At 42.7% G+C, this 21,494-nt stretch overlaps 3 protein-coding genes across 13 annotated transcripts in view; 1 reads left to right on the forward strand and 2 right to left on the reverse strand.

The window, feature by feature from the left end:
• The window catches only part of SENP2 (SUMO specific peptidase 2), a 32,006-nt gene extending 29,326 nt beyond the window's left edge, over nucleotides 1–2,680 (reverse strand). For 3 of the 5 annotated variants that reach the window (XM_028730831.2, XM_077930046.1, XM_028730829.2), the window contains exons 1-2: nucleotides 2,036–2,189; nucleotides 546–601 (exon numbers count right to left, since the gene is read on the reverse strand). In XM_028730831.2, coding sequence (XP_028586664.2) covers nucleotides 546–601; nucleotides 2,036–2,145 — 166 coding nt within the window. In that variant the 5' untranslated portion in view covers nucleotides 2,146–2,189. Of the gene's footprint in view, nucleotides 1–545; nucleotides 602–2,035; nucleotides 2,190–2,342; nucleotides 2,540–2,597 lie in introns of those variants that run through there. The other 2 variants (XM_077930045.1, XM_028730830.2) reach the window with 2 other exon arrangements.
• Nucleotides 2,667–12,816, forward strand: TMEM41A (transmembrane protein 41A). The gene is made up of 5 exons (XM_028730834.2): nucleotides 2,667–2,962; nucleotides 6,157–6,310; nucleotides 8,534–8,695; nucleotides 9,755–9,893; nucleotides 10,682–12,816. The coding sequence occupies exons 1-5, from the start codon at nucleotides 2,682–2,684 to the stop codon at nucleotides 10,903–10,905; spliced, it is 960 nt and encodes a 319-aa protein (XP_028586667.2). The 5' UTR covers nucleotides 2,667–2,681; the 3' UTR covers nucleotides 10,906–12,816.
• Nucleotides 12,817–14,000: 1,184 nt separating this feature from the next.
• The window catches only part of MAP3K13 (mitogen-activated protein kinase kinase kinase 13), a 43,037-nt gene continuing 35,543 nt past the window's right edge, over nucleotides 14,001–21,494 (reverse strand). For 6 of the 7 annotated variants that reach the window (XM_077930040.1, XM_077930042.1, XM_077930041.1 and 3 more), the window contains one exon: nucleotides 14,001–19,491. In XM_077930040.1, coding sequence (XP_077786166.1) covers nucleotides 19,390–19,491 — 102 coding nt within the window. In that variant the 3' untranslated portion in view covers nucleotides 14,001–19,389. The remainder of the gene's footprint in view (nucleotides 19,492–21,494) is intronic. The other variant, XR_013393171.1, reaches the window with a different exon arrangement.

The following is a 21,494-nucleotide window of genomic DNA, read 5'->3' on the forward strand; positions in this document are numbered from 1 at the left end:
TTTGCAAGTCCAATTTGCAGGATGTCCCTCTGCTCTTATCCAGAGAAAGAGAGATTTTGCCTAATTTGGTGGCTCTCCTTTCTTGGTCTGAACAGAGACACATTCCTGGTTAGCCCTTCCAATATGAGGTTTCTGAACTGTGACCTTACTCTTTCTGTACTGTTACTTAGTGCTCTGGCAATTTTCCAACTAAAGCCCCTCTTCTATGTCTCTGCTGGATAGGTATGGCAATACAAAAATGCCCTTGCATTTATTGATTTATAAAAAAATATTTGAATAAATTTGTGTCATGCCCTGACCAAGTCTTCAAAGCACTGACTTTCCATGTTTGCATAATGTTGGTTTTTTCACTTGCAGTAAAGAATGAGTTATGGCCATTTGAGGCAGCTGTGAAATATCTGTGGGAGGGCAGGGAAAGAAAAATATTTTAAGATCTACATAATTATATTGCAGTAATGACAGGGAGTTGTCAAAAACAAGACAAAGAGTCAGTACACCCAAAGCCAAAGTGCTTAAAATATGGGAAGTGATATAACAGGTATTACCAAGCTTCTGCCTTTTTGCTTGCTTCTCATCGGGGTCTTCAGCATGCCACCAAGTACTGTGGAGGAAATAGGTAAAACTTTTTAAGAAATGAGGCATTCAATGCAAAGTTGAGTTACTTGTTGCCAGGAGACCCATGTTTTCAGCTGCTGCAGATGTCACTTTGTTTTTGACCATCAAACAGTTGATCACATATCTGCAAGCTAAATCCCCCCCCCCCTTTGACAGCACTATACATCAATAAATAGGATGCTTTATCTGCAACATTTCCGTGTCATTTTGCTAGTATCCTGTGCCAAAAGCACTGAGTAGGGCTGTGCACTGAAAACAAGATTTGGTTCAGATCCACTTTGGCACTTCAGAAAGCAGAATGGTTCAGCATGGCCCACTTTGGAGGGCACCTGCTTCATCTCATGCTTGAATCAGAAACTTACTCTGAAAAATCTGAAGCTTCATGTCGGCTCATGGATTATAATTGGGAAAGTTGTAACTACTAAAGATATGCTTTAGTAAAGCCACAGCAACTAACCACATCCACATTCCTAACAGCAATAAAAGCATACTGAAGTCTACCTAGAACCATAGCTGTCAACTTTCAGATTCGAAAATATGGGATCAGCAGCCTCAAAAATAAGGGATCAGCATCCCCACCTGTCCCGGGGACAGCCTATGGGATATCTAACAATCTGGGATAGCAGCGGGAAATGGCGCTGGAATAAGGGAATTTCACGCAAAAAAAGGGAAGGTTGACAGCTATACCTAGAACCAATGTTTGTCTTTTAAATACAGCTTGGTGTCTTAAGCATTATTAGCAAGGATGTGTATGCAGCACAAACAATTTTGAAAGTTTGTAAAAACCAACCAACCAACCAACTGTAGAAGTAAAATTTTGCTAAAGCTGAAGATAGATTTTCGGGACTTGCAGCTATTCGTCTAGCTTCCAGACTAGTAAGGAAAACTATTCAACCAGAAATATCTGCACCTCTCTTCTCTGGCATCTTTACCTTAATACAATAATATGCAGATTCTAACAAGCCTACGTTGCCAATAGACCAAATCACACACACCACTGTGTACACAGCAAACATTTAAAGCACATTTCCCCATTCCCATAAATTGTGGGAATTGTAATCTGTTAAAAGTGCTAGAATTGTAGCTCCATGGGGTAAAGTTCCCGGGTTGTTTTTTTGGGGGGGGGGGGGCGTGTTTTAAACGTGCGACGCGCTTGCAACCAAAGCCCCGCTGAACACCCAGTCCGGCATTATTGCCAACTCGGGAGAGACGGCCTGGCTCTAGGCATGAGACCTCTGAGGCTCTGTCATTCAGTTCCCTAAGCCTCTGAGAACGAAGAGGGCCACGCAGCTCCATGCCGGGAAGGGGAGAGCAAGAGGCAAGCAGGAAGGCATGTCCAGCGGCTGCCACAACCGGCCCACCCTGAGGCGAAGCAGACCCTCCCCTCGGGGCCCTGGCTCCAGATAAAGCCCCCTCTGACCTGGGGTGGCGCCTTTTCCGCGGCCGAGGGAGCGAAGGCTCCGCGTCGCGGCGATAAGGGGGAGAAGGGAGCAGCCAGGAGCGCAGCGCCTGGGAGAGCCATTTGTACATAGGCCTCAGCCACAGCGGCCGGCCCGGAATTACGTCACTTTCCCGCGACCGGCGCGCAGTCAGTGACGAAGAGATTAGGAAGGGAGGCTGTTTATATACTGTATATCTATATTTCGAAACTTTTCTCTTCACCCGCCGTCTGCTCTAAAAGAAAACAAAGTGTGCGCTTCATATGCATGGTCACAGTATTCTCTCACTTTGGGCCGAGCTCCATGTCTGCAGTCCTGCTCCTCGCGCACCCGTCAGGCGTCTTTCCATTCGGGTCTCTACTGCCTGACGGGCGGGGGGAGGGGGAGACCCTATTTTATACCACGCGGGTGCGGAGAACATGGGCGGGGGGACCACAGGAGCCAGTAAAGGCGGAGAACGCGCGCTTTTTCGCAGCCCTTCGCCTTCCCCACCCGGGTTCCCCTCCACTTATTTGGCTGCCTTTAACTCCCGTCAGCCCTCACCATGGACCGTCCTGGCTGGGGTTGATGGGAGTTGAAGTCCAACAGGAACCCGGAGCCGAAGGCCCCATAGACTCAGAGGCCTGGATGGCGGGCGGCCATTTTCACAGGAAGTTCCGGCTGTGCGTCGCCACGTCCATCCTTTTCCGTTGGTGTGAGGGACGGGGCGTCGCGTCACGCGGGGACAGGTCCCGGAGTTCCCCGCGCGCCGCTTTCCGTTCCTCCTCGTTTTCCGTTCCTCCCGGCGGCCGTTGTGAATGCTCCGCTATGCGCTCCCTCGGAGGGTTCTTGCTGGTCCTGGGGGCGGCCACGGCGGCGCTTTACTTGCTGTCGGTGCGGCTGCCCGGAGAGCCGCGCGCGGGGAGCGGGTGAGTGGGACTCTTCCTTGGTGGCTTCGAGGCGGTTGTGGCTTGGCGGGGGCCCCGCTCGTGGAGCTGGGATGCTGCGCTCTTCTTAGGGAGGAGGAGAAGCGAGCCTCGGCTTCATTAATGCCTCAGCGGCTTCTTCTCTGTTCGGGATTGTTGACTTGCACTCACTTGCCCCGAGAGCAGAAGGTCCTGGGTTTTTGCTGAGGGCGCCTGCGACTGTGATTGACAGCGAGCCTAAAAATACACCGCCGCCGAAATCCGATGCTACCCTTCGCGTGTGCGGTGCTCGGAAATGTGCTGCTGCATGCTCTGAACTAAGTTTAGGTGTGTAGGAAGTTGTTATGAAACAGCCTCGAGGTGTTCAAGTGGTCTCGGGTACCCGCTGAGCTGAAGGGAGTTGGTGCCCCCTTTCACCATACATTTAAAGCACGCACACACGAATAATCCTGGGAACTGTAGTTTGCTCCTCATGGTACTGCAGATCCCAGCACCCTTAACAAACTGCAGCTCCCAGGATTATTGCTTTTTCGAATGTGGGGCGGGGGGCAGGGAAAGAGGGATGTGCTTTAATTGTGCTTTAAATGTATGGTATGTGTACACAGCTGTAAGTAATGACTTGTGGACTTTGGAAGGCACTATCCTCTTATTCCAAAATTGCTGACAGATTGATTGATTGTAACAAAAGCAGTGGTGCAGTCGTAAGGTCATTTGGACTCTAGACTTAATAGTTGTAACTGGAGGCTCTTCAGATGGTAGTGTGTTGTGACACATCCTTCAGAATCTAGCACCACTGAGCATAAGTTGTGTTTCGGTTTTGTTTTTGATGCTGTTTCAAGAATGCTTGTCCCACAATAAATCTGTTAGTCTCCAAGGTATCACAGCATGTTAGAATTTATTCAGTAACATACAGTACTACTCTTCAATCATACATGCCTTGGTGCATATTTCAAATGACTTCTTGCTGCTTGTTCATCCATCTATGAACTTGCAGTGGCAAGCTCAGCCACAGAATAGCATTTAATAAAGAGCACTCCACACTTCAGATGCCTTGCTTCAGGCAACATCTTGCTATCTAAAAGTAAGAGTTGTAGAGGTCTTAAAGCAGAAAGGCTTGGGTCTTTCCAGAACAATGAATATAGCTTAGTGAGAATTGAATGATCCTTATGACTGACCTCGTGTCAGTAGTTTTTAGGGGATCAGCTTCTCATTGTAGAGAATATCACTGATTTTTCCCTCATTTCCTTTTTACTTTAGGTTATACACATATCAGGAATTTGAATAGCTGTTAAGTTTTAAACAGTTGTAAAACCAGCGGCCTGTCTTTGCCACAAAATCAAAGCTAAGCAGTAGCCCACCATACCCCACAGGTACCAGAATTCACTGCAATTCTTTTCTGCAATTCCTAACTCAGCAAGTATCTTGTAGTAATTAAGGCTGTATTTTTAAAAATGTAATCAACTGTTTGCTTCAGTAAAATATTTTGAAATCTGAACATGATTGTTTTACAGTTTGAATTTTCATGAGAAACTAGCGATAAGCAGAACTGATGCATTTCACAGACTGACAAATCCTGAGCACTGTGGAAAAAAATACAGCCTAAATTATAACTCTCCTTCTGTGTTAGATTTCATTTAAGAAGGATTCTAACTTTGAATTGCTGCCTCTGATGAATCTCACCAATGTATACTGTACTAACAATTTAATACGTGGCTTGCTTTCTTAATTGTCCAAAGTTTTAGTAACTAGCACCTTCCTTGCTTTGCTGAAATGTTGCACCTTTATGCTCTGTGTTAGCATTAGGCCACAAGGTAAAGATACTACACTTGTTTCTGCTTGAAAAGTTAATTGCTGAGTTCTTGTTGAAACCAAGCAATGAATGAACAAATGGCATGAATAACTGTGTGGTCACAGTTTAAGAGAAGGGCATACTGTTAATGCCAGAGCTATGGCTGATTGCATGGACCTGAAGTATGTTTACAGCCTACTAGATTCTTGAATTGCAGTAAAGTTGTGAGGTAGAGACGTTTATTAGGCTGACCTGCAGACAAGGATTTAGTTCTTAGAACAAAGGAAGAAGAAAAGGAGCAAGGTGATTACTATCAAAGGGGAACCATACGTTAGTATTCATGTTAGAAGCATGCACATAGACAGAACTTCAGTTAAAATACAGATAAAAAGCTCAGCATTTATTAAGTTTTATAATTTCTTATCTCTCTCCTGATTTTCCACCAGCATGAGCATGCACACTAAATGATAGTATACTTTCAATATGTTTATCACTGCTTGTTTCCAACACGCACTCCATTGTCCTATCTCTGAAAGACTGAGGGTGGATGACTGGATGTATCTGATTCTCTATCCCTTCAGTAGTATAGAGGCTTACCTAGAAGCCAACAGGAACTGACCCCACTGACCAGTGTCCCTTGTGGAGTCTTAAACTGGCCCAAATGACTCTTTTTGAGTGAGGGAAACAATGGGCCTCTGTTTCTGCCTAGTATCCTGTCTTCTCTTGGGGAAGGCATTCCTTTGTACATTTTCTTACAAACTGAACCCACAGTTTCCTGATGCTTCCTGATTCTTAGTTCCCTCTTCCTGTAAACACCCACCCACACACCTGTGCCTACACAGTTGTGTGGTTGAATTGTTATTTTACTGCATTCATAGTGTGCATGTGTTCTGATGAGTGCTGATTTATGCTATTATTCTATCTCAGGCATATCCAGCTATAGGTTTGTTGTTCTTGCCTGGTTGGCATAACACTGTACTATAGGCTACAGTATTCTGTAACCGCCTGCTGACCAATTCTTCCCTCTTCTCCCATCCTATTGGGGCTAATGATATTTTATAACATTCACGGTCTTATGTAGATTTAAGTGGTACAGAAATAGAATTTGTAGTTTCCAAAAGAAGTTGGGCAACCTGAGACCTGACGTGGCAGTTCCCTTACCACATTCCAGATGATCAGGCACGTGCTGCAAGAAAGCATAGTGCTGTTGCAACTTGGATACTTAACTTTTTTAATTGTCCTACAAAAGCACATGTTGCAATAAATATGTTAATATTTAAGATGACATGGTACTTCTTGCTTCATTCCCCTTATTTCATCATTTTCCACGTGTTTGTCCATAGAATGAAAACACCTTCATTGGCAGCGTATGTTCACAACTGAACTGATTATCCTCTTTATTTATCAGGTCACTAAAGTTTCCTTCAGACCTAGAGGAACTGCAAAAGCTTGCAGAGTTTCTACGGTACTACAATAGAGAACACCATACTTATGTGCTGCTACTGTTCTGCAGTGCCTACCTATACAAACAGTGCTTCGCCATACCTGGCTCCAGTTTTCTGGTATGTATAATACCTGCAAAGCTCCAAGATTTTGGCTTTGCAGCATGCTGCTGAAAACCCATCTGGTCCTTCCCCCCACTTTCAGTGCCTTTGGAAGACTTGCCTAATAACTCCTGGAATGCTACTTAAAAGGTAAAGGGACCCCTGACCATTAGGTCCAGTTGTGGCCAACTCTGAGGTTGCGGCGCTCATCTTGCTTTATTGGCCGAGGGAGCTTCCGGGTCATGTGGCCAGCATGACTAAGTCGCTTCTGGCGAACCAGAGCAGCGCACGGAAACGCCGTTTACCTTCCTTACAGAGCGGTACCTATTTATCTACTTGCACTTTTTGGGGTGCTTTCAAACTGCTAGGTTGGCAGGAGCAGGGACTGAGCAACGGGAGCTCACCCCATTGCGGGGATTCGAACCACCGACCTTCTGATCAGCAAGTCCTAGGCTCTGTGGTTTAACCCACAGCGCCACCCGTCAACTAGAGGCTAGATTACACTCTTCCTAGGGCCTGGGCTACTCCATTCACATACAAATCATGTTGAATTCTATATTTGTGGAAATTCCCTTAGACTACCCACTGCAGCATTCACTGAGAGCAGGCTTCCTCAAACTCTGCCCTCCAGATGTTTTGGGACTACAATTCCCATCATCCCCGACCACTGGTCCTGCTAACTAGAGATCATGGGAGTGGTAGGCCAAAAGCATCTGGAGGGCCGAGTTTGAGGAAACCTGACTGAGAGTGTTACTACGCTCTTCAGAAGAAATTGTCAGAGTTCAACATGCATTATTAATGCCTAAACTTTCCAACAACTGAGATTGTCCTCGTGAATAACTGATTTTAAAACTAAGCTCAGTAACCATCCATGAATGTCCCACCGTTCTCTGGCTTATTGCTCAAATACCAACTTCAGTGAAAAAAGGATTAGTTAGTGAGAGGCAGAAAACAAAAAAATTATAATCATAGGGTGTCAATTTCCTTAATTCTGATATTTTGACTTCAAGAATCCAATAAATGTGCACCATGTGTTTACAAAGTTATCTATTGATGGTCATAGCTTTATCCCCACCAGATTTTTTATGATGCTAACCTATTTTATGATTGTGCACTTTTAATTGTATTTTAAAATTTTATCTGCAAGTCACCAAGAAAATAATGCTATTGGGTAGCCTTATATAAATATAGTCAATAAAATACATAAATAAATACTAGAATTCTGAATCAACTAATGACTAAGGAAAAGCATTTTTTCAGTATATGATTATTTTATGGAGTTCTCTACAACATGAGTTGATGGCCAGAAACTTAGGTGGCTTTTAAAGGGATAGACATGAATCTGTTATTTATTTTAAAATATATAGTTTGATATAATAAAAAATCTCTAATGAAAGGCTTGCAGAAAAACAGTAAAAATACAAGAATAGCAATCAGTAAAATTTCCTAAAAACTAGATAAAAATGAGAATACAAATATATTACAGACTAAAAAATTAAGAGAGTCCGGGTAGCTTGGGTGTAAACCTAAGTTTTTAAGAGGTGTATTATTGTCTTCACCTCATGAATCAGAGGGAAGGCATTCCAGAGTATGTGTGCTGCATTGTCACCATGTAACAACCTGCTGATCAGCCAGCAGGGTCTTCATGAAAGAATGGCTAGGCCTGTACTGGCAAAGGCAATCTACTAGGTATTCTGATCCCAAGTTGTTAAGAGTTTTTAATGTCCACATTAAATGTTATGTGTAAAAGTGGATTTCCCCTGAGCACATCAGCAGCTGTCTGGTCCCCCCACATGTATCGCATTGCAATAGTCTAATTCAGTGTTTCCCAACCTTGGGCCTCCAGCTGTTTTTGAACTACAATTCCCATCATCCCTGACCACTGGTTTTGCTAGCTAGGGATGATGGGAGTTGTAGTCCAAAAACAGCTGGAGGCCCAAGGTTGGGAAACACTGGTCTAATTGATAGTTCCTGATGGGCAGGTCTACATATGGGTTTTAGTTAAGAAAGCTAAGTAGCACCTCCACCTACTGTGTATCTAGCTTCCAGTTGCCAGGGAGGTAGCATAAATATTTTGCCTTTCTGCTCTGTGGACTTCCTGGCTAGAAACACAGTGCCGGACTACACAGACCATTGGTCTGATCTAACAGAGCTGCTCTTGTTTCTATGGTTCATATAGTCCTTCATGCTTTCCCCACAGTTTATTATGGACTGGATCACTGTCTAGTTTTGCTCTAACAGAACATCCTTGCTGGGGCTCTCTTTGGACCATGGATGGGACTCCTGTTGTGTTCTGCCTTGACTTCTGTGGGTGCCACTTGCTGCTATGGGCTGTCCAATGTGTTTGGGAAAAAATTTGTCACCTACTATTTTCCTGATAAGGTGGCCATGCTTCAAAGGAAGGTAAGTCCCAATCACCTATAATATTTTAGTCAGTGCTTTGTGACTGGGTAGTGCATTATCATAGAGTTGGAAGGGACCCTGAGGATCATCTAGTCCAACCCCCTGCAATGCAAGAATATGCAGCTGTCCCATATGGGGATTGAACCTGCAACCTTGACTTTATCAGCAGCATGCTCTAACCAACTGAGCTATTCATTATCAAGTCTAGCTGTTAAGAATCTGCAGCCAGTATGTTACAATACAATAGCTGGAATTAACAGAAAACTATTCTAGTGAAATGTATAATTTATAGCTCTTGCAATATCATAACTGCATATAGAAGGGGATTCCAAGGCTACATTCATGCTACAGTGGTGCCTCGCAAGACGAAATTAATCCGTTCCGCGAGTCTCTTCGTCTTGCGGTTTTTTCGTCTTGCGAAGCACGGCTATTAACGGCTTAGCGGCTTTAAGAAAAAGGAAACAAACTTGCAAGAACTCGCAAGACGTTTCGTCTTGCGAAGCAAGCCCATAGGGAAATTTGTCTTGCGGAACGACTCAAAAAACGGAAAACCCTTTCGTCTAGCGAGTTTTTCGTCTTGCGAGGCATTCGTCTTGCGGGGCACCAATGTACCTATGTAGGCCTAACTACTGAAACAAAAGGGGGTTTGCAGCAACCCTCTAGTCTAGACCGGGGTAGTCAACCTTTTTTTACCTACCACCCACTAATGCATCTTGCTTGATGGTAAAATTTCCTTACCGCCCACCAGTGCTCGATGGGAGGAGGATTCAGCTTGTGCCATAGAACCCCCTACCGCCCACCTAGAATCCTGAAACACCCACTAGCGGGCGGTAGGGACCAGGTTGACAACCCCTACTTATTCTCTACCCTTTTTATTATGCCAGTATAGAATGGTTATATAATTTATTCATCAAACCAGTTTTATTGGTGGTAATATCAGCTCCTTGAGTGCCTTGAATACAAGCTAATATTTGTATTACAAAATTTGTGTATGTATGCATGTGTGTCAACACACACACACAGTTTGACCAGATCTTGTTTCTTTTTTGTCTATGGCAGGTGGAAGAGAACAGAAATTCCTTATTTTTTTTCTTGTTGTTTCTGAGGCTGTTTCCCATGACTCCAAACTGGTTTCTGAATCTCACATCTCCAATCCTGAACATCCCTGTTACTCAGTTCTTCTTCTCTGTATTCATAGGTAAGATTAAAAGCACTCAATTTGTCTTAGTACTACCTAATATACTCTTCTCCTCCCTCTTTTCCATTTTAACTGGCAGTGCATGCTTGCTCATTCCCTACCACTTCTAGCTCACCTTTATTGTGTGGGTGTTCCAATTTGATGGACTATTTTCTGGCAATAGTGGAAAATGCAATGTGATTATAATTGGAGATATGCCCATTTGTCTGGAAGCTCCTTGAATGGCATTTTAACTAATGTCTGTTGAGCATTACAAACCATAGTGCAAAAAAATAATAGTTATTTGATTTGTAGAGAGAAAAATACTTATTATTTTTATGGCCTTTTCTATCTTGTCTCAGGGGGCACTAGGAAAAACTGGTAGAGTTTATAATCCTCCTTAAACACACGCTCCCTTAATGTCCCTAACGTAACATTAAAGTACACCAGTTCTCTGTAAGGTACATACTGAAAAATGTGCTTCTCATAGAGTAGCTTAAGACAATATTTTGTGTAGTGCAGGCTCTTGTTGGGGGGAGATGACAAATACCCTTTAATTGTGCAAGCAAGAAACATTTCCCATCCTTCTTGAGCAGTGGAGAATATTCTTCAAGATGCTTAGTCCAAATCCCAAGTACTTTCTCTCTGCTGACCCTTCTTAGTTTTGTGTACGTATTTTTTCCTTATACATTCCCAAATGTGTTCTCCTTAGCATTTGCACATTCAAGCTCTTACCTTATTCACAGGTCCAAGGCAAGTCTGAAAAATGTGAAAGTTTTGCTTACATGAGTATTCTCTTACTTCTGCAGGCCTCATCCCATATAACTTCATCTGCGTCCAGACTGGTTCAATCCTTTCACAGATCACCTCCCTTGATGCTATTTTCTCCTGGAGTACTCTGTTCAGGATGTTGGCTATAGCCATGGTGGCATTAATTCCTGGGACCTTCATTAAGAAATTCAGTCAGAAGCATCTCAACTTGGACAAAAACAACCAGAGTGCCCATTTCCTCAATGGGAGAAAGAGTAGCTGAATGGGCTGGGTTAGGACCAGATATTATAGAAGTCTATTTATGGGAAAGGTGCAATTCTTCCCCCCCCCCACCAGCCCAATTTGTTTTTACTGAACTTTAAAATCCCTGGTGCAGGCTTGGGCATCTCCTTTCAGTAACACAGACAGAAAACAATTTCTGCTCTTAGTGTGTGTGTTTTTTTAAATAATTAGACTTGCAAAACTCATTTTTAAAAGGTGCTCGCAACTGTTCCAATGTGTTCTGTAACAAGAATGCTGTCACTGGAACAGTTTTATGTCATGTGGTTTTGCTACCACTGACGTAGAGGTTGTAAATGATTATACCTGCCTAGAAATTTGAGGTTGCCTCCTACATGACAGCAAATTCAGGAAAAGATCACATACAAAGCACCCCTTACTGTTGGCAATCGCAGTGCATTCTATGGGACACACGCTTGACTGGCTGAAATACCAGCACCAACAACTGAATCCTATTATCTTCTCTATTGAGGGAACCCATCTTGAGTGATTTTTCCTCCCTCTGCCTGCTTGGGAATCCCAAAGAAGAAAACTAGGTTAATGTAGGCTCTGGGAACTATTGAGGCTTGAAGGACTGATTTATTGGTTTCCTTTCCTTGTAGGCTGGAGAAGTGGTGGTAATGAAGTCCACATACTGGCTTTGTTCTCAAAGCCTCAGTACCTTGGTTACTCTGGCAGCAGCAACTGTACTTACTGTAAAGGTAGAACAGGTTTAGTAGAATTATGTCAGTGCTGTTGCTTTCACAAATCTAAGAGATCTAGTTAAGGATGGGTAGGGAGATGAGAGATGCCACTTCTACATCTGCCTTTGTGGGGAGCTACCGAGGTGTAAAGTACTCCTACAATCATGTACTGACTGCTGATGAAATGGAGTATCTTCCACTTTGTTGCAATTCCCCAGGAGAGTGTACTATGTAAAATGGCTCCGGGATATCTCTTTGTTCAGGTTTTGTGTCTATTTTAACCTCCCTATCACTTTTTTCTGTGCCTCCTGGAAAACCACATTCTCTGCTTATGCTGTATTTTGTCTTCATTGAATAATGGACATGGTTGTGTCGCTAGTCCATTAGATAATCCACTGCTTAAGGGGTGAGAAAACTTATTTATGAGTGAGGTCATCCTTTTTCCTTTGCTTCTTAAGAGTATACATTCAGCCCAGAGACGAAGCCCTATCACTTCATCTCAGTATTCTGCACCCCACCCCCTTAGAAAGTATTTGGTAGTGGTCAACAGCCACTATTACAAAAATCTTTCATCGAGTTACCTTTTTGACAAGGGTCTAATTCTCACTGAAGTTTTAGAATTGGAAGGGACCCCGAGGGTCAACTGTGAAGTTTAAACTGGGCAAAACCACTACTTCAGAGTGCAGGTGAAGATGCGTCCTTTTATGTTCTATACAAAAACAAATAAAATCCCTTCATATAGAACACTAGGTGTTGGTAAGGCAGCTAACCTAGAACCCTTTTTTGCTGTTTGATGTGACAATCTGACCACCTCAAGTGTAAGTACTAGGCTAACGTTTCAGGAACTCCTGCATGGATCGTTGGGTTTCTTGTGAAAATTATTAATCTACCATATCTGTGCTGGAAGAGGTGGCTTTGTTAAACACTTTGCTATCCTCCACTAAAGTAACGGTATTATGCTAAACTTGTCAACATTAATGGCAAGCTTCTCAGGATGGTATTAGCAGACTCCATGTGTGTGCTATATGCTAGAGAGATCATAACAAACACTGATGTAACAATTGTAGCAATTTGGAACTGAGACAAGGGCAAAAGAAAAATGTCTGACTTCAATTAGTCTGTGCAAAAAAATATGTCTTAATCAAGTGCCTTACCTCCTGTGTGTGTGTTTACATGGAAACTGTATTATCAGATAAATGTTGGTGAAAACAGTGGTGTAAGGTGTTGTTTGTATAAAAGGAACACGGTATATGTTTAGCTGCTTTACAAGAGTGACATCTAAGCACTGTGCATTTAAGAGCTCCTCCTTTCCAATTTACAGACAAACTAACTGGGGGAAAGTTACAGATAGGTAGCCGTGTTGGTCTGCCATAGTCAAAACAAAAAAAATTCCTTCCAGTAGCACCTTAAAGACCAACTAAGTTAGTTCTTGGTATGAGCTTTCGTGTGCATGCACACTTCTTAACTGGGGGAAAGTTCTGCTTCCACTCAGTAGCTTAGCTTCCCCTTTCAGCAAGAAGCCACAAGGTAGCTGTTTTAACTCATTTGCACCTAGCCTATGTTCTCCAGCAGTCCTAGATTCCAGAATACTTTGTACTTGGCCTCCACAAAAGCAATTTGAAGTTATATCCTAATCTTGCCGAGATTTTCCACTGTTTCTGTGTGCTAAGGAAAGGTTCCCTTCACATAGAATATGGCACAGCCCCCATTGTGCGCTAATCTGATTATCTGGGAAACACGGCAAGTATTGAGAAACTAAGACTGCAATCCTGTGCATACTTAGGACTACAACCTGCTGAAATCAACAGAATTGTGCTGAAAGTGTTGACTGTAAGATCATGTTGTTTGCCACGGAAACACACTCATCTGTTGCTAGAGGAAAAAAGCAGGTAACTGAAGGGGCAAGTGACAGCATACTCCCAAATGATTGTATTTCAGGAAAAAACCATTTAAAGTGTCACCAATTGGAAAATAATACAAGAGAATACACATTATTCATTGAACTCCCCCCTAGCTTTTAATGTAGGAGGATAATGTGGACTTTCACTATGTATGCTCTATGAAGTCATTTTCATTATTCTGCTGGCACTATTGACATATAACTTTCAGTATATAATTAGCAATCATACAAGTTATATTGTGGAAAGAGCTGTAGCTCAGTGGTAGACCATCTGCTTTGGATGCCAAAAGGTCTCAGGTGCACTAAATAGACCAATTGTCTGACTCAGTAGAAGGCAGCTTCCGATTTCCTATTTTCCACAAGGTCCTGAAGAGAGAACAGTCTTTGGAAATACAGAACTGCATCCAGTGGTGTGTGGGCAATTTACCAAAGCATCCACTTTTGGGTGTAATACACACAGCTACAGTCACACACGACATAAGAGCCTATAAGCACTTGAGGTACACTGGCTTTTTATTCCATGCATCTGTTTTTGATAGTCAGTCTTGTTCCCAATTGTTATACACTGTTCAATACAAAACAAAACAAATCAAGTTTGCTTCAGGAAGCCATAGAGTAGGGAGAAAAAAAACAGCATATGAAATGATTGTTTCAAATGACATGTAAAACCATTAACTCCCATTAGCCACCACACTGATTGTGCCATAGCTGCACCCAGTAGTTAAGAATGCATTATGAGTCGTGACTAAAACCTAATTAAGCAACTTGCCTTGAGTTCTCTCTGGTTTGCATTGCTTATTGTACACATACTGCAGATTGCTATCCCGTTATTAGCAAACCCTTAATCAGGCAGCTATAATGTTGTAATGCCATTGGCACAGAATAGTAAAAACACAGCCAAAAGGTTAATCACTGAGGATTGCACACATGGCAATACTGTCTCATAATCTGGATGACATGATTTGTTGGGTTTATGGCTTTCAGTTAAAGGGAACTTTGTTCTAAGAACTAAATCTAGACTCTGCAGCACAAGGCCATCCATTCCACTGACACCCCTAAGATGCTAACAGAGTGTTTGCACAAAGACTGAACTACTTTCCTACCCTACAACAAAAATGCACTGTTTTGTTGGTGCCAAGAAAGCATTTCTTGTGCTGCTTGCTCCTTGAACACAAAAGCAACGTAATGCGTGGAAGAAGCATGGTGGCTACCTACCCCTTTCTGCCAGTAAACTTGACACTGCTTTCTAGGGAAAAGGACAATTAAAGTGTGTGTTTCTCTGTACTAGTATTTCCAGCTACTATAGTTTTGCCTGTGTCTGTTCATATTTAATGCTTTGGAGTGTTGTTCCCAGAGAAGAAAGTAGGTATATAGTCAGTACCTTTTATTAGACCTACAGAACAAAGCAGGCTTTTTAGAGCCCAAAGTCACACAAATACCTGAGAGTCTGTTTCCACATTAAAAAGGACTTAGCCCTCACATTTAAGAGAGAGACTTAAAAACATAACCTGCATACTCTAAGAGAACATCAACCATTTAAAATCTCACCTCTGTTAAACCAATATAATTTTGGAGCACAGTTCACCATCCATATTCTAGGGTTAGTAAGTCTATCTTTTTGAGGCACAACATTTACAGCATTTTTGTAATACAATAGTACAACACCATGTCTCTGCTTAGGGCCAGGCTACATGCTATGGCGTCACTGGGGCAAATTCGGCCCCTCCCTGCATGAAACAGCATGATCACATGAGATGCTCTGTTCCTAGCAGTGGCAATTACATGGAGTGTGGACTAGGAAACTCACAATATGATGATGCTGTATCATGTGATGAGTGCCCCTAGACATTGCAACACTAGGGAGAAACTCAGCACTAGTCTGGTATTTTCAGCCATTATCCTGGTGGTCATAACATATAGCCCAGCCCTCAGTTAACTATATAAACAATATCACAGCTCTCTAACTTAGAAAACTTGGGTGGCCTAGCTTGATTTCCCCCTCTCTTGGATCTCTCCACAGTCCTGAAATTTGCTAGAATTGTCTAAATTTACAAAAAATATTTGTGCATTTAAGAGTACCCAAAAGTTGAGAGCTGATAACAAAAGGCATGGGGAAAATATGAGATGATTAATCTTATTTCTGATTACATTTTCAGCTCTTTTAAAAATGACTTTCAGTTGAGCAAAACCTGTTCAACTTAATTGAAGAAAGAGGAAATGGCTCTGGAAGAATTCTCTCAATGGCACAAATCACAAATACCAGTTTTGAATATTCTACAATTAAATATTAGACACACCAAAGCACAAGTTGTTAGTTGTTAACACCTGATTTTCATAACCACCAATTTACTAGCTGCCTTAAATTAATGCCCCTTTATTTCAACAGCTCTTTGGGGATCAAAGCAAAACTGGATTTTTTAAAATGGAAAGGAAAGCACAGGACACACACATTTATGAGGAGAGAGCATGTCCTTTGAATGAATTTTCCTTAAACCTTTACATATTCCTTCAACATACTATAACTGCAGGATGACATCTACAAATGCAGGCTGTGTGCAAATACCAAAAGAAACAACCAATAACAGACACAAGAGGCCATTAAATCAGACACATTTTCACTAATGTTAAAGACTCTGGGGAGAGGTTGTACTTTAGTGCAAGAGCACATACGTTGAATGCCTAAGACTCCAGAAGAAGAAGAAGAAGAGTTTGGATTTGATATCCCGCCTTTCACTCCCCTTCAGGAGTCTCAAAGCGGCTAACATTCTCCTTTCCCTTCCTCCCCCACAACACTCTGTGAGGTGAGTGGGGCTGAGAGACTTCAGAGAAGTGTGACTAGCCCAAGGTCACCCAGCAGCTGCATGTGGAGGAGCGGAGACACGAACCCGGTTCACCAGATTACGAGACTACCGTTCTTAACCACTACACCACACATCCAGGCTCAATACCTCTAATTAAAAGATCACAGGACTTTCCTTTGCCCAAGACCCTGAGAAGTTATGCTTTAAAGCTGACAGTTCTACATTATATATCTGAGGCATTTCAAACTAATGCTTCTTGCCCTAGAAAAAAGATGAAGACCGCAGTGGGCTAACAATACCAAGTGCTTCATATGGGAAAAGCATCATGCAGCTACTTGTCATTCTTGACACCATCCCCCACTTTGTCTTATTGCGAAAAATGAACTTTTCAAGAGCATAGTCAGCTAACTGGGCTATAAAGTGAGCTACCAGCTGTTAAACTGGAGTCTTTATGCTGGGCTGAGCTGGGAGGGGAGAAAGAGCGTCTTTATTGCCAAATTGTCTGATTCCATTAGTAAAGCAGACAGTTTCCAATTCAGAGATCATCCAAACAACAGTACTCAAAGGTACCCATAAACATGAGAGTGTTAGTAATAGCACACTATGGACACACTGTTAAGACCATATTCATGGAAGACAATCTTAACTCGGCTATGAGTGATTGCCAAAGAAAGGAGAAGAGTAAAAGCAAAGCAAAGTAATTGTCCACAGGGGCCAGGAAGAATGTGGTGAAACTCAAAGGAGAAACAAAGGCTGCAAGGTAGTTGTACTGATAGTTTGGATCATGCCAAGAAAGACTTGCTTCCCAGAAGAAGCACCAAGCTAGGTGTCTGTGGTGGACTTGACAGGTGCAATAATGTGCTGCTTCCCCAACAGCTTGGTCCATACACCAATGGAATGGTATTTATTGAAGTGTGGAATAAACAGCATCTGTGGGTGTCCCCCAATAAAGGTAACTCACCCTTAAGCTTGCCAAGGAGTACAAGTGACCAGACAGAATTTCCTTCAGAGTGGGTACAGCTCAGATCAGTTTAGTGTAAGCATATTAAGCTTAAGGAATTCTTGTTCAATTTCAAGTGAACAGGGCTTATTTGCTTATTTGTTGTTGTTTCATTCCGATATATCACAATGTTTGGGACTGCAGTTGGGAGGCTAAAGCATGCCAGGAGGTCTTAGCTCTGCATCCTAACCATGTCACACTCCATGCACATGCAGCTCAGGACTGCTTTAATTTGCTTGTACGGGCCTACTCCCCGTCCTAGTGTCAGTAGGCTGCTGCAGCCAGCAAGATAAGCATGGCCTATAACACATTATTAGGTCACAACATTAAGAAAACACCTTGGCTCCTCCTCCTGGGATAAGTAGCCATGAAGCAACTGAACAGGGACTACCAATATGTTGTGCTACAATAAACCCTGCCTTTAATCTATAGAAATTAAAATAAATAATGACATAACTTAAGATTCATGTAGTCCAGCTACATAATTTTAAAATATGGAATAATTTAACTCATACAATACTGCTCTCTGTATAAGTAAAGAATTTCCCTTCATTTTGCCACTAGACAATTAAAAAAAATCAAATCAAATGTAAACAAACAGCATGCAACCCATCTTTGCCCTTCATTTTGGGGGTGGAGAGTGCGGGGTGCAACTGCTACTCACTACTATAAATATGGAAACTGCTAGGATACAATTTTACACTCAAGACAATGAACCGTTCTTCCCTGAATGTAATTAACTAGAAACAAATTGAGGACACAGCCAAAATTACTGGCAGAACTTTGGCTATAAAACCAAAATAGAACATTTTAGTGTTTCTGTTTTGCTTCCGTTGGATATGTCAGTTAAAGGAGCCATGGTTATAAACCTCAGGAAGTTGCTCAGGAAAAATGAGGTATTGCAGAAGGAAAGTGGGAAACCATTCAATTAGGAAAGGCAATAGTCTTGGACCCTCTCCAATCCAAAATCCATCAATATGAAAATATGGCTTAGGCTCCCTCAGACCCAAGATGAAGGGCATTCTCTACTCATCATCACATTTCAATGTTACTTTCCACCAGTCACACCACTAAACAAGCAGAGGCCACTTGTTTGGTTCAGGCCAGACTATTCCCTTGGCTTCATCCAAGTACAATACTCCCTTACGGTGTTCGACCTATAGTAGGAAAATTTCCAGTTTCTTGCTTCAGGATAGTCCTCAGGATGTACAGAATGTGCTTTTCCATGGCTTGTGAGTTCTTGATCTTCACTAATTTGATCGATTCATTTTTCATTGAAGGAAGCAAACAAAAGGCAGGTTGGAATGGAGAGGAAGGTAACTTAGAAAAACAGCATCTCAATTTCTCTCTATTCAACAGCCACTCCATGCTGTGTCTCCTGATCTCACAGTGGCATAGTGATGCTGGAAAATGCTGGAGAGAGGCTGAGGCTAGAATACAGCAGCAGGATGTCACAACCAACCAAATGCCAATTAAAAAACACAATTACTTCCCACTCTCACATGCTAGGGGAGCAGTGACTCAAGATACACCTTTCCAGGAATGTGAACAAGTTCCTATTGAAAAAGTTACGCTGGTTACACTGATGGCATTTGTTCACAGTTTACCTGATCCACTGCTTCACTGGATGTGATCAAGTCATTGAGTTAACTTCCTTCATTTCCGGTCTTTCAGAGCCGCATGGCCTGGTCCCATGTCAAAAGTAGCATCAGATCCTAGCCTTATGCATGCTGTCTAAGACTCAAAAAGATTGTTGTCCTTCATAGGCTAGTCTTCTGAACTTCTTTCTGCAATCAATTATTTTGTCTATGGATACAGTTCACTCTTCAGAGTAAAAAGTGTTAAAATGCCAAAAATATGATACAATAGCTCAATTATTCAATAAAATACATCCCTGCCATTCGTGATTGAAATGCTCGCCGAGAAACCAATTCATCAGAACATTTCTCCAAAGATTCAAGTTATTGCAGATCATCTGGATGATGGGGTGGAGAGGCAGCTTCTCAGAGGAATGAAGAGGGGATTCTTGGGGGAATCAAAATGCCAGTTGATCAAACGACTGAAGGAGGGAGGAGATACATCTTTACCAAGTTGCAGAGCTGCAGGCTTTACTGGTCCTCACTGTTGCATCAGAGCATTCTGCATCTGAAGAGTCACCACCTGATTCTCCAAACTCTCCAGGATTCTGCATCACAAATCCAAGGGAACAACTTTTAAAATCATTTATTGGCATTTATCTGCAGACAGAATCGTCCCTGGTCCATCTCAAAAAGAAGCGAAAGCACATCTGAATGTGTAGCTCAGCCTTTAGTTTTCTGAGAATCTGATGCATGCAATAGATTACTGAGCCACAAAATCCTGACGTGATTCTGGCCATGTCCTTATATACAAGGGTTGCCATATGTACGGATTTCCCCAGACATATCCAGAATACTGCAGTCGGCAGCAGTGTCTGGGCAGAAATTGGGAAAATGTCCATGAAAATTGGAACGTATGGTAGCCCATGTCGGCAGTGCCGTTTTTGCATAAAAATAGCTCAAAAATTGCATTTTTAAAGCGATTTTGCCCCAAAAGCTTGATGTACTAGTTTTGTTTCTGTAAAAATTCTTTTAAACCCATGGGAAAGCATGCAAATATACAATCCCACACAGATTAACTTTGGTTTTAATCTTTCATTAGTGTGGAGTAAATAAAGGTATTTGTCAAGTTGGCACTTGAGGGAACTGGCACAGCTGAACCCTGAAAAGGCTTCCTGTCTTCTCAATGAACTAAAACACTGGGGAGAAGTAAAACAATGGGACATCAAATAAAAATAGAATGATGTAAGAAAAAACTGATAGTGAAAGCAAAGGCTAGCAGAACTCCAGTTGGAAACCTTGCAATTTATTTATTCAACAGCCCTAGTTTCCAAGCATCTACCGTATTTTTCGCTCTATAACACGCACCTGACCATAACACGCAGATCGTTTTTAGAGGAGGAAAACAAGGGAAAAAACATTCTGAATGAAACAGTGGATGTATCATTTTTGTGCTTCATGCTGTGGCCACAGACATGTGATCTGATGGTGAATTTGGGGTGACCCAATGCAAAGATCCTGAGAATCCCTGTGGATCCATGCTTTGTAACCACATTTTTGCACCATTGCAGCCCCAGGCAACAGTGGGTGCGTGCTTTTTTTGGTGCAGGCTGTAGCCATGGGCATGCTATGTGATCTGATGGTGAATTTGGGGTGACCCAATGCAAAGATCCTGAGGATCCATGTGGATCCATGCTTTTTAACCACGTTTTTGCACCATTGCAGCCCCAGGCAACAGTGGGTGCGTGATTTTTTGGGTGCAGGCTGTAGCCATGGACATGCTATGTGATCTGATGGTGAATTTGGGGTGACCCAATGCAAAGATCCTGAGGATCCATGTGGATCCATGCTTTTTAACCACGTTTTTGCACCATTGCAGCCCCAGGCAACAGTGGGTGCGTGATTTTTTTGGTGCAGGCTGTAGCCATGGACATGCTATGTGATCTGATGGTGAATTTGGGGTGACCCAATGCAAAGATCCTGAGGATCCATGTTGATCTATGCTTTGTAACCACATTTTAAGTGGGGAGCGAAGGAAAAACAAAGAAGGGACATGAGAGGGGTGTGCAGAGAAGCAGCTGGCTAAGAATGCTGGAGAGGGATTTAACGGGTGGGAGGAAAGAAAGGCAAAAGTTCCCCCCCAAGCCAGCCATCTCTCTCTCTCTCTCTCTCTCTCTCTCTCTCTCCCTCCCTCCCTCCCTCCCTCTCTCTCCCTCCCCCCCCTCTCTCCCTCTCCCTCCCCCCCTCTCCCTCTCCCTCCCCCACTCTCTCTCCCTCTCCCCCAGCAGCACCGGAGCACAGAGAGGAATTAGAAAGAACGACACTCTGCTTGCCTGGAGGGGAGGGGCTTTCCCTGCTCTTTGTTCCGTTTCAGCAATCACAGCAACGAAACAGAGAAGGGTGGGCAGTAAGACCCTGAGGCAGAATGCAGGAAAGCAGCCACTTCCTCTTTTCAGGTTTCCCTTCTCTGTGACTCGCGATTTGACTTTTGCTTGATTTTTTGGCTCCAGGGACCACACATTCGCTCTATAACACGCACAGACATTTCCCCTTCCTTTTTAGGAGAAAAAATCTGCGTGTTATAGAGGGGAAAATACGGTAATTAATATTT

The sequence above is a fragment of the Podarcis muralis genome, chromosome 6, assembly GCF_964188315.1.
Source record: "Podarcis muralis chromosome 6, rPodMur119.hap1.1, whole genome shotgun sequence".
Lineage (NCBI taxonomy): Eukaryota > Metazoa > Chordata > Lepidosauria > Squamata > Lacertidae > Podarcis > Podarcis muralis.

Coding starts and splice junctions, on each gene's coding strand:
- TMEM41A (XM_028730834.2), top strand. CDS start 2,682: ATGGCGGGCGGCCATTTTCACAGGAAGTTCCGGCTGTGCGTCGCCACG. Junction 6,311..8,533: donor TACCTGGCTCCAGTTTTCTG/GTATGTATAATA, acceptor TTGCTCTAACAG/AACATCCTTGCTGGGGCTCT. Junction 8,696..9,754: donor TGGCCATGCTTCAAAGGAAG/GTAAGTCCCAAT, acceptor TGTCTATGGCAG/GTGGAAGAGAACAGAAATTC.